Source organism: Nicotiana tomentosiformis, chromosome 9 (assembly GCF_000390325.3).
Source record: "Nicotiana tomentosiformis chromosome 9, ASM39032v3, whole genome shotgun sequence".
Taxonomy (NCBI): Eukaryota; Viridiplantae; Streptophyta; class Magnoliopsida; order Solanales; family Solanaceae; genus Nicotiana; species Nicotiana tomentosiformis.
In genome coordinates, this window is record NC_090820.1 from 54,839,237 (window position 1) to 54,851,718 (window position 12,482).

Consider the following 12,482-nt stretch of genomic DNA (forward strand, 5'->3'; position numbering starts at 1 on the left):
GACTACGTGAATTGTTATTCATGCTAGAAATTATGTCTAGGTTATCTGATTTATTGTTTGACACCTAATAGGGCTATTTTGCCATATTGAGCTATTTGACTTAACCGTAATCATACTGTTTTAGTCATGATAGTTATATCCGCGTGTTATATCTCTACCTCTATGCATTCTTGATATTCTATCTCACATGTTATCGGTTTCTTTGTACGTGACACGAGTTTGAGATGTATTTGAGGTACATTATGGTATTCCGTATTATGTGATTAGATTATGTTACTATGATATGTTGACTTATGGAGACTTGAGCGGATTGATGACTGATGTAGGCTGTAGAGTCGTGTTGTGAGTTATATTGGATCAGATTGTACGCCGCAATATTTATATTGGTATTGAGGTGATGCGTATGCCAGGCCCCATATTGGGCTAAGTGTTACTGATTTTGAGGCTACGAGTGCACCAGGCCCCACGATTGGGCTATGTGATTATAATTAGCGCTTGGGCAGGATTCACCCCTCCGGAGTCTAACATACCAGCAGTGGGCGCATGCACATAATTTTATATACGTTCTTTAGTGATGGGCATTTATGTAAGGCACCTGTACAGTGCTAAATATTGCCGTGTGTGATGGTGAGGGCCATGGGCCAGTCACCGTGAGTGTGCTAAGTGTGGTTATACTTGATGGTTTCACTGTGATGATATTGAGTTGACATGTATACTTGACATGTAGGCATATATGTATTTTCCTTATGCTAGACGGAAATATTACATTTGATGATTTGATATGTATATTTGACACATAGGTATAGAGATGTATTTTCCTCATACTAGATGATAATATGACATTTGATGATTTGACATGTATATTTGACATATAGGCATAGAGATGTATATTCCTTATGCTAGACGATATATGATAATTGATGACTTGACATGTAGGCATAGAGAGGTACTTTACTCATGCTAATTGGTAAACGAAAATTCTTATTTGATGTTGTGAATTGAAAAATGCAGTTCTTTTAATAAACTCATGTTTAGTTGATTTTGGTGGTAAGATTTGGACTTTGACTACCATACTTGAAAAATATGTCTATTTTCGCTTAACTGTGACCGAGCTGAGCATAATAATGTTCTGAGTTGTTTACTATTTCAGGCATTATTATATATCATGTTATTATCCGTTTTTGATGTTAGACTTCGACTGTCTTCTGAGCTCGTCAATGCTTTCAACCTAAGGTTAGGTTTGTTACTTATTGAGTACATGTGGTCGGTTGTACTCATACTACACTTCTGTACCTTGCATGTAAATCTTGGAGCTGATGTTGCTATGTATGACTGGGGCTGGCATTAAAGATGTACCTGCTTTTTGGATATAGCCGCCACTTGTCCTTGGTAGCTCTAGTTTTGTAAACTCTATTTATGTATATTTCGAATAGATGATGTGCTTATTTCGTACCAACTTTGTAAATTCTAAGTCTTAGAAACTCATGACTTGTACTACCAGTCCTTGAGTTATTTTATAAAGTTTTAGTCATTTTATTTATTGATCCCTTATTATTTTCAATTGAATTGTGTTGACTATTAGTTGGCTTACCTAGAAGTTTGGGTTAAGTGCCATCACGACTAGTGGATTTTGGGTCGTGACAGCGAGGTTTGAGAGTTCTAAATAAATTGGAGAGTCGTACTACTATTTTAGAGCTTGGACTTGAAGTAAGTTGATTAAAACTTACTCCTTTTAAGAGATTTTCTCTAAATCATGATTTGGATCAAAATGTAAGTTATTTGTAAATGTTTATTCGTGCTTGTGGGTACAAACAAGTAAGGATGTCAATATATGTATTAGAGTTGTGTGCATATGAAGTGTCATATTATTTTGTAATAATGTTATTTTCAAAATTTTGTTGGTAAATGATACTTGAGGCAAATGTGATATATTTTGTTAGAACCTATGCATTGATAGGAGTATAAAATGTTTGAAAGCTAAAGATATATTTTTACGAAAAGTTTTTTTTTAAAACTTGATAAATGGAATAGAACTTGTAGTATCTTTAAAAGTTACATGTTAAATTGCTAAAGGTTTTAACATGAAAAATATTATATATTGGATTTTGTTCAAATGGTTTGTTTTGCCATGATCCATGATTTAATAAAAATAGATCCTTTGAAACTATTAGGATATGAATATATTTTTGGAATATCAATTATTTTGGGAGTTACTAGTGGAGACCACCGAGATTGGTTCGAATATTGAGTTCGTTATCATGGAACTACACATGCCAGTGTAGGGACACATTCCAAGGCTAAGATGAGGTTTGCAGGATAAAGTCTCCCATCGTGAGGGCAAATAATTATTACTTAAAGTGATGAGATTAAGTCGACTTGTATGGAAATATGGGAAGCCTCCCATACAAGTAGGGTCTTGTTGCTAGATTGATTACCTAATGGTTGTTTATGTCGGTGCCGGTTTAGTACTCCAATAAATATAAAAGAGGATTTTTTTATGTTTAGACCTAAGGAGTCGAAAGTGATTTCAATGACTTAATTTCATTGAAATGGTTTGAATGATTTTTATTAAATTCATAGATCAATATAACTATTTTAAAAGTTTATATAATGGTTTACATTTCACTCGTCTTTTCATTTAAAGTAACAAAGAGCATGAATTATTTTAATTGTTTATCGTTTTATATCAAATATTGATTGTATTATTTTTGTAAAGCCTTGTCTGAGAGTTAGAGAGAGTCCATAACACTTGTTGAGTACCATGTTGGTGTATTCAGCCCTCAGGGCCCCCCACTTACTTTACATATTTCAGGATGAAAGTATAGTACATGATGATCGGATATGACCATGATGACTCTCTTTCTGTGGTATATAGTGAGGCACAACTTCTATTTCATGGTTGATGTTATGTTGTCCTCATTTTCTATTAGTGCGGTATTATCCCAAGCGTTTATTTTATTTTCATGCCTTAGAGATTTCATAGATTGTTATTATTCTTTTGGGGTTGTAATCGAATGCATGAAAAAAATACTGTTATCTTTATGTATTTCCATTTATTGAAAATATATGATTTGAAGATTTTGTTCCATGTACAATTTCAATCATGTAAAATGATCGTATTTTGAAAAGGCTTTCGCATGTTTCTACTAGGCATATAAATGAGTATTCTTATACGAGTAGGTTCACTCGGATGGGATAATACGCCGAGTACCAGTCACATAATTTTGGATCGTGACAGTAAGCTATTAGCTTTTTTGGTAAAGAATATTAGAGTACAAAATGTAAAGGAGTCGTACTCCTCAGCATTCTCCACTTTGGTCTATGTAGGTACACTCCTTAGCATTCTCCACTTTGGTATATGTTGGTACTAAACTTCATTGTCTAACATTGGAAGCTAAGTTTTATGTCCTCTTCCATGTACTCTTTTTTTTGTGATATATATGGATAGGGATCCGAGGCGAATTCAGGATTTCAAGAGAATGAGTGCACTGTTGTGAAGAGATGGAACTAGTATTTATATTTGACGGGTTTAACTTTAGTCTCTTACCATGAACCCACTAAACTTTTAAAATTATAGGTTCACAATTATATTCTTTTTGAAATTTTAATAATTTTCATACATATATATGTATACTTCGTGCCGAAAACAAGACCGTTCATAGTGAGATTTGAACGGCCAATTTCACATGTAGAGGTGTACCCAATAATAATTGCATTGTAAGAGCCTTTGAGTATGGGTTCATGCATATATATTTAAGTAATTTTGAAAAAATATAATATTTTTATACATGGTTTGAGGAGAAAGTATGGGTTCACGTAAACCCATACCTCTCAACTTAGATTCGCCTCTGATAGGGATCTAGCCTAAAAAAAAAAAAAAAGAAAGAATCGATAGACATTTTTTGGTTTGTGTCACCTAGGGTGTTCATTGTTTGAAGTGTACATTTCTCTGAAACACATGGCTTGACCCATGAATCTATAACAACTCTTGCCTCATCGCTTCATCTCTTTAAGTGCCGAAACGAATAAAGTTATATTTGACTGTCTCTAATGCTATTGAGAACCTCCTTTTTTTTTTTCTTTCTTTTGCACATCATTCTTTGAAGTGCACGACTTCACTCAAGAAGCTACAATCCTCGCTTCGCACCACTTCATTGCTTTAAGTACCAAAGCGATGACTTTTAGCAAAACTGTATTTGACCGACCTCTAATGCGAGCACTTCTTTTTGTCTTCAGCTCTTTTGGTTTACATTTTGTGTGTCCTTTTGTCTGGCAGAATTGTTAACTTGAGATTTACAAGTGAATAAAACAGTGCTTCATTGAGGTGATAAAAGCAGCAAGCAAGTTGCTTTCTTGCGAAGAAAAAAATATTGATATAATATGCTTAAAGATCATATAGGTTTCCTTAGAAGGACAAATTCTTTTCTCTTTAAGCTCACTAGTTAACTAAGATGCATATTTGTAGATCAAAACATGCATTATACATATAGCCATTACGTTATAATAGTTGATCTGTTTTATTTTTCTTGAATAATAATAGCGCAGACCGTTGGGATGCAATTTCAGAAGCAAAAATGAAGGCACTAATTAAGGAAGACAGAAATACAGGCTACAAGTCTGATTAATAGTGCTTCCACTTACCAACTACCTACTGGTTGGAGATGGAGGTGCTCTATCAACTAAGCAAGCCTCTCCTCGTCAACTATAAACTCTCTTCAAAGAAACTTGTAGAACAAAAACAAAAGTACAATAGTAGAATTAAGCAACTATCTACCTTGTGGATTCACAATTTGCGAGAAGACAGCCTCCGTGCTGTGCTCCTCTGACTCCTCACCTTCTCCGCCTTCCTCTGTAATGCTTAACAATTCTGTATGCATCGCATACGCATCGTTTGCTTTCTGTTCTGCCACCATTTTTGGTCCATCAGGATTATTTTGCATCTGAAGGCAATACTCAAGATTCCATAACACTGAACCCATCGAAGGGCGATCCGTTCCATGATCAGACAAGCAACTCACTGCTGTATCAACAAATTGCTTCAAACATTCTGGTGTGATCTCCCCCTTAATATGTGGATCCACAATTTCTTTAGTAGTATGTCTCCTATGGCAGTGTAATGCCCAATCTGCTAGACTAACTTGTTCCTTTGGAAGACTAGGATTTAGAGCTGGTCTTCCGCACACTACTTCAAATAGGACAACCCCAAAAGAGTACACATCAGACTTTTCTGTCAGCTGCTGTCTTCTGAAATACTCTGGATCCAAGTATCCAAAACTTCCTTTTACCATTGTACTAACATGAGTTTGATGAAGATTAGGTCCCGTTTTCGATAGCCCGAAATCAGAAACCTTTGCTACCCACTTATCATCCAACAAAATGTTTGTAGTTTTCACATCCCTATGGATGATAGTGTATCTTGCACCAGTGTGAAGATAGTGAAGACCTCTGGCTGCACCAATACAAATATCCAGTCTTTGCTTCCATGATAACGGTGGCTTATTGTGCTTGTAAAGGTGCTCTCTCAATGTCCCATTAGCCATATAATCATACACTAATATCATCTCTTCATTCTCTTCACAAGCCCCAATCAATGAGACTAAGTGCCTATGTCTAAGTTTCGAAAGCAATTCAATCTCAGTTTGGAACTCATGAAGACCTTGTTCAGAACAAGGGTTTGCTCTCTTAATAGCAACACTAGTCCCTCCATCAATCTCTCCTTTGTACACCTTACCAAATCCTCCAACTCCAATAACTAGCGACTCGTCAAAATTCTTCGTACCATGTTTTATCTCAGCTAAGGTGAAGTGCCTACAAAGCCCTCCACCAATGTTGGAAATGTGACTACTGCCACTGCTCTTGCCTGAGATAGTTGTTCTAGTTTCTGTAGTCCTAGAACTACTATAAATTGGTAACCAACCACCTCTGCTAGACTTTCCTCCACTGTTCATATTCTTCTTACGTTTGATAAAAGCAACTACACCAAAAACAATACCAAAGCCAGCCGCCAATCCTACAACTGAACCAGCTATTATGCCACTTTTACTAGATTTGCTTGATACAAATGACGGTTTTGGCTGAGAATCAGTGTCCGGAGGTGGGGCTGGTGATGGAACAGGATTCGGCCCTGCCAAATTCCCTGTTGTGTCATTGATCTTAAAAATCTCTAGTCCATTGAGGATTGAATCATAAAACTCGGCCTTCGTCTTATCATTAGGATGTAAAGCCACCCACATTTCATCACCACCGGGTTGATCTGTGGCATATATTACAAAGTCCTTGTATGCTGGCACACCTTGGGCACTAGTCCACGAAATAACATCAGCCTCTTCCAAAGCAGTCTGATTGTTAATGTATATATTGAATACCCTCTGATTCATTCTTGTCAATTGAAACTCACAGAAATGTAACCTCACGAGATAAGTGAAATTTCCATCAATTTGGAAAATCCAAGTGAGATTATAATTCCTATTAACATCTGGATTTGGCCCCATGGATCGTGCTGTCCTATAAACATCCACCGGAGCAATGTAATTGGGTAGATTAGGAGGATATGAAATTTTGACACTGTTATTAGCTGCAGATGTCACACCAAATGATGCACCAAACAAATATGGCGCGTCATCATACCATATTCTTCCCAGGCCTGAGTCATTATTTGCTGGAATATACTGTCCACCAACATTTAACCTGAACATGGTTTGCATAGAAGAAGCTTCTGTTTCCATTGTCTGATCCGAGAACCCCACCATAGGCGCGGCTTGAAAGATTTCTGGCATTGAAATAATCTCAATTCCATTGATAAAGGCAAAAGAGTCCTTGTATACTGATGAAGGGCTAAAGGTGATGTTAAGGGTGTCGGTCTGGAGAGGGACAAGAGTGAATTCCCTTATGATATAAGCCTGCGTTAGTGCTTGTGCTGTGATTGAGGCACTGAAGTTATTGAGAAGAGTAAACCCCCCAACAGTTACAGAAAAGAATGAATTGGAGCAGTTGAAATTGTCATAAGAAGAAGGGTAAAAATGAAGTCTGATCCAATGGCGAGATTTTGGAGAAACAGGAAACGTATACGCGGTTTGAGTCTTGAAAATCCTAGCAGTCATGTAAGGGATATCAGAAACCAATGAAGGGTCTTGGTATTTAGCTTTAGATGTGATTGAATTACCAGAAGAAGAGGGGAGATGTGTGGAATCTGGACTCCAAATCCTGCCATCTGCATCTGTGGCATTACTTGTAGCCCCACAAGCCAAAACAAAGGAATAAGAATTTGAGTCATTTTTAGATGAATTCACCTTGCTTACGCCGGAACAAAATGTGGTTATGATAACCAGAAATTTTACACAAGAGCAAAGCTTCATTGCTGCGTCAAACATTGGCAATAGATTTCACGGAAAATGAAGGATATATGACTTTATTAGCCATTAAATTTCACCTTTAATGCATTCCAACCATGGACAAGGGAAAAGCAAAGAAAATGGAGATCAAAGATACAAGTTTTAATCTGATTTTTTTGCTTTTCCAATAAATTTTACACACTTCTTTCTTCTTTTTTGATTTGTGTTTTTCCTTGAATGAGTATTAGGATTGAGAGACGTTAGATACGGCAAATTAGTGGTAAAAAATGCTTTGGTAACGTCTAGCATCTCTTTTCCCTCTGTATTCATTGATATATTAAATAGGCATTAAATTATATTAATATAGTCATATGTTCATAGCACAATATTCTGTGTTGTTATGTGAGATATTCTCATTGCTTGACAGGTGAATTTGTGAACCACTTGTTCAATTAATGAGAGAAAACAAAATGTAATGCAAAAGTGTTCCAAATTAAAGCATCAAAATTTTACCAAAATATCGACATGTATGCATTACGCTTTTTACGAAATGAGATAGAGTAATATTTTCTGTTCAAACGTTGATAAAAAGTTTCTTGTCTTAAAGGTATTTATATTTGAAGTGTTGCATTTTACAATATGGAGAATTTATCTGTTGATTCATAATATAAGGCTTTATAGAGTGATGAATTCCTATTAATTTATTGATTTATTATATTCATAGAGTTCATCCAAAAGAAACAAAAGTTGAAAAGAATGACCACCAACGGTTATGGTGGGTAATAAGTATCCTTTGTTAATAATTAGATGTTTTGGGTTCGAGCTTTGGGAATAAAATTATTCTGATAGGGTACGTTTTATCCCTAAAATGAGACTTTCTCGCGTGAATCTAGATTAATCGGATGAATATCGGACACTAGGTGAGAAACCAAAATAAAAACTAATAAAAAATATAGGATTTAAAAGTAAATATCTATTATATAAGTAAGGAGCAGATAAATAAATCAATAATATATTTAATGCAAATCTTTATTAAATGAAATAAATAAATATTTTAGAATAAATACTTTATGTTTAAATGCATGATTATGATTAATAGCATATATTACAATATGTACATCTATGCTGTAAAAATTCACTCTGTGATGGCATTATCTCTTTTGGACTTCATCTCGAATGCTCTTTTCTACAATAATTTTGTTTACCCTTACAAATGGATAACAGTTGAATTTATATGCGGTTTTAAGGATATGTGGACTAATTCAATACAAGTGATTAATGACGTTAGATAAGAAAATAAAAGATATAGTAAATAGCCAAACCAATGATGATAATGAGTCCGAGCTTAGTTAAAAGCTTAACAAGAAACATGCCTTCGGTTCCGAGTTAGCACTTATGAAGAACATATGAACGAAAACAAGAACTTTGAATAACTTTTAGAAATAGAGAGAACAAAAGTATATTGCCTTGGTATGCATGTTACAGAGTGTCTAATGAGTAATTAGCTTCCCTTTTATATAGTAGGAAAGTTTTACCCTAGGTACAATTCTAGGAAAGGTAAAATCTTCCTTTTCGTTAGTCACTGATTTTCTGCCGATACGAGCCAAGATTCACGCCGTGATATCCGGTTGGGCACATATATCACAACCCTTTGTTAATCGTGTGCAGTCACTAGTAATACTCTCCGAGGTCTTGGGACTCGAACCGGACCCGAGGCACGTAATCTCGATGGCTCCGAGGGTAGGTGTTTTGCTTGGGACCTGATACGAGAGACTCCTGGATCTGATTCCGATTCCTTACAGTCACGTCCTTGCTCTGTTTGCCTCACCGGAAAATTGGGGTGCTTATTAGATTCGGTTTTACCCGTATACAGATAGTCCCCTCGTTTCTCAGAGAGTAGGTTTGCCAAAACGACAAGAAACAATAGATGTTCTCCGGTTCCTTCCTCCGTAAATTACGATGAAGGAGCCAAAACGTCCCATCAGTCGCATCAGTCGCGTCGTTCTGACTTCGGACACGTGTCGCTCATCGGCTGGTTGCTCCCGAATACAAAGCGTCACTTGTTTTCCTATAAAAGCTTCTATCCTTTGTTCTTTTCCTACTTTTCGACCAAGCTTTTACCTTCGAGATTTCCAGCTATCACCAAACTTCTTCCAAACCTTCATATCTTCATTCTTGTTCTTCAACTTTCATAGTGATTTTTTGGTTTTTACCCAGATTTCCTTCAAATTTTCATACTCTGTTCTTCATCCTTCAAACTCGTCTTTTCATCTTCCCAACCGATCGTCGGTACTGAGGCGGCTGCTCATGAAGTAGTTGCCCTCGAAACGGCTTCTCCCGAGGTGGCTGCCGATGAACCGGCCCCGAGCCTCCCTTGAAAGGGTTTATTCCCGGGGGTTGCTCAATTGCAGAAGACATTAAGGTCGAGAATCCCTCACGCAAACATGACCGGGGTGAAGGAGCATCAAGGTACATATGCTCCATAACCGAAGACGTTCTTCTCGTGGTCCGAAAGGACTGCAATTGGGAAGGCAAGGATGTGGTAGTCCCCGGGCCCGAGAACACCATTACTACCCATGTGGAGGGATACTTAAGTGTTTACACTTACCCCTTCACACTGGACCCGATGGACCCGATTGTTCTGGATTTTTGCAAGAGGTATGAGGTGTGCCTTGGGTAAATCCATCCACCTCTATGAAGGATTGTGATCCTCCTTCGCTACTTCGTGAACAAGACCGAATCTCGTCGGTTCATGATCGATCATTTACTTCGTTTATACAGTCCCCATATTTTCCAAGGGGGTCTGATCAAGCTTACTCGTCGGGCCAGCAAGGCCTCCTTTTTGAGTATTGACAAAGACAAAGACCAGGGCTGGCAGGGACGCTTCGTTCGGGTGAAGACCGAAGACTTGATTCCCCCGGAGTTCATGCCTTTCCCTGAGAAGTGGAATACATCTCGTAAGTGTAGTCTCTCCTTAAGCGTAATTTTTTTCATACTTGTGGTTGTGCAGCCGTTGCCCGGGTTCCAAATGCAGTCCCCCGGCTAAAGGAATGGATCGAGAGCATTTGTACACATATAACGTACTCCGAGCGCAGGCTTTCGAAGGGCCGATGGGAGGCCCGTTCTCATGGTAAGGCGTTTCTCTGAATAGTTAATACCATGCTTCTAACTTTCATCATACTGACTTTCCTTCCCCTTTGTTGTTGCAGGTTTACCTAAGACCACCGAACTTAGGCCTTTATAAGGGGATGAGGACATGTCGTTGTCCATTGATCACTTCGTTGCCGGGCAACCCGAGGCTGCCGTGGAAGAAAAGAAGAAAAGGAAGAGGAAACCTTCGGGCTCCCCGGGCCCTGAGGCAAAGAAACCAAAGAAGAGGGTGGCTCGCAAGCTCAGGAAGAGCTCTAGCTCCCGGGTGCCAGACTCCGATTCTCTTCTCTGGCTCAGGAACGAGCCGGAGGAAGACCTCATTTTCGTCACCCACCGGACGACCCTTCCTGGGGGGCAAGATGCATACGGGGGGAGATTCGTTAGGCCGACCTCCCTCAGACTCGAGAGGTTGATATGGAGACCCGGGGTGGGACTCCCCAGGACGTCGGCTCCGCTCCGAAGGAAGCGCTCGATATAATAGAGATTTTGGGGATGCCCTCCTACACCGAGTCCATGCTCGAGGAGGCCCAAGCAGGAAATGAAAAGTCCAATAAAGGGGTCCATGGTGCGGATGATCCCCTTCATTCCTTTTTCGATGGTGTGGACTCGTCCGCTTTGGAATATTTCTCTGGTCTGAGTGACCTGGAAGTTCCGAAGAAGGATACATCCTCGGAAGCTAGTTGGCCGAGTTCGAGCCCGAAATTGATCAAGCAGTTCCCTGCTCCGAGTGTGGACCCTGGTCGCAAGAGATCGGTTATTTTGATCATCCCGGAGGATGCCTAGGTCCTGTCTGCTCCCTTGGGGATAGCTAGCTACCTCCGATGCCTGATGACCGATGAGGACCAGGCAAAAATGAATGAGGTGAACGTGCCGTGCCGTTTCAATGAGACGCAACAGACGCTGAACCGGGTAAGGCATCATTACGTTCCTTTGAACTTTACATAGGTTTTGATATTTCTCACGTTTTATTTCATATTTTTGCAGGCCTCAGTAATTCATCACGAGAGCTTCCAGCAGTCTGGGTCGAGGTCAATCAGCTCGAGCTCGAGGTCAAGGAGCTTGCCTAGAAAATGGATATGTACAAGCTTCTCAGCGAGCAACAAAAAGGGGTCATTAAGAAGACAGACCCTCGAGGAGATGGTAGAGACAACCTCAACCGATGCTAACGAGATGGTGGCTCAATACAAGGCCGATGTCGAAGCAGCTGAGGCCCTCCTGAAGACCATTGTTGAGTACATGAGGCGACTATCTCGAAGAGAGACCCTAGAGGAGATCCATGCCTGAGGCTTAGACCTGTTTGCCGAGATCGAGGAGGCAAAAAGACTTGAGGCCGAGGCGAATAAGCTAGCTGAACCCGAAGGTGAGGAGGGCTCTGAAGAATCCGAAGGCCCCGATGGTTCTAGTGACGAATCGGGCTCCGGTGAAGATCAGCCGTGAATGCCTTAGGATTTTTTAGTTATTGTGTTGTGTACATATTTTTTGTTCATTTTGAGGCCGTTTTTGTTGGTCCTTTATAAAGATATTCCAGAATATATAAAATTTTCCCCTTTTGGCAATTTCAACTCTTTTAGCATCTTTTCACAATTTCCATTCTTGCAAATATTTTTGATACCTTACCATATAATCAAATTTAGTAATAGGTCGTCTATTTTTTGGAGGTCCAAACAAAACCTGACCTCGATGCAAGCTTTTATTTGCTCGAAGCTTTGAAAACTCAAAGTGACCGGAAGTTTTCCAAAAATACTTAAGTGTTCTTAGACGATGTTTTTGCCGAGGATAGCCTTTGGGCTTGATAGTCCCCGGGTAGGGATAGCTCTTAGGCTCGATGCTTTAAGAGGCAAAAATATGTAATAGCAAGGTAGAAACTTTCTTTCATTTATGTGTATAAAGTTTTGCTTACAAAAATATTGGAGAGCGAGAAGTGATTGATTTCATTTGGGATCATATTATTTGTCGGTTCGGAGTACCAAAATAATTTCTTGTGATAATGGGCCACAATTT

At 38.9% G+C, this 12,482-nt stretch overlaps 1 protein-coding gene across 1 annotated transcript; it reads right to left on the reverse strand.

Moving 5' to 3' along the window:
* Positions 1–4,560: 4,560 nt before the first annotated feature.
* On the reverse strand, positions 4,561–7,619 carry LOC104097656 (receptor-like protein kinase ANXUR1). Its single transcript, XM_009604258.4, has one exon. The coding sequence runs from the start codon at positions 7,368–7,370 to the stop codon at positions 4,767–4,769; it is 2,604 nt and encodes an 867-aa protein (XP_009602553.1). The 5' UTR covers positions 7,371–7,619; the 3' UTR covers positions 4,561–4,766.
* Between the last annotated feature and the right edge of the window lie 4,863 nt (positions 7,620–12,482).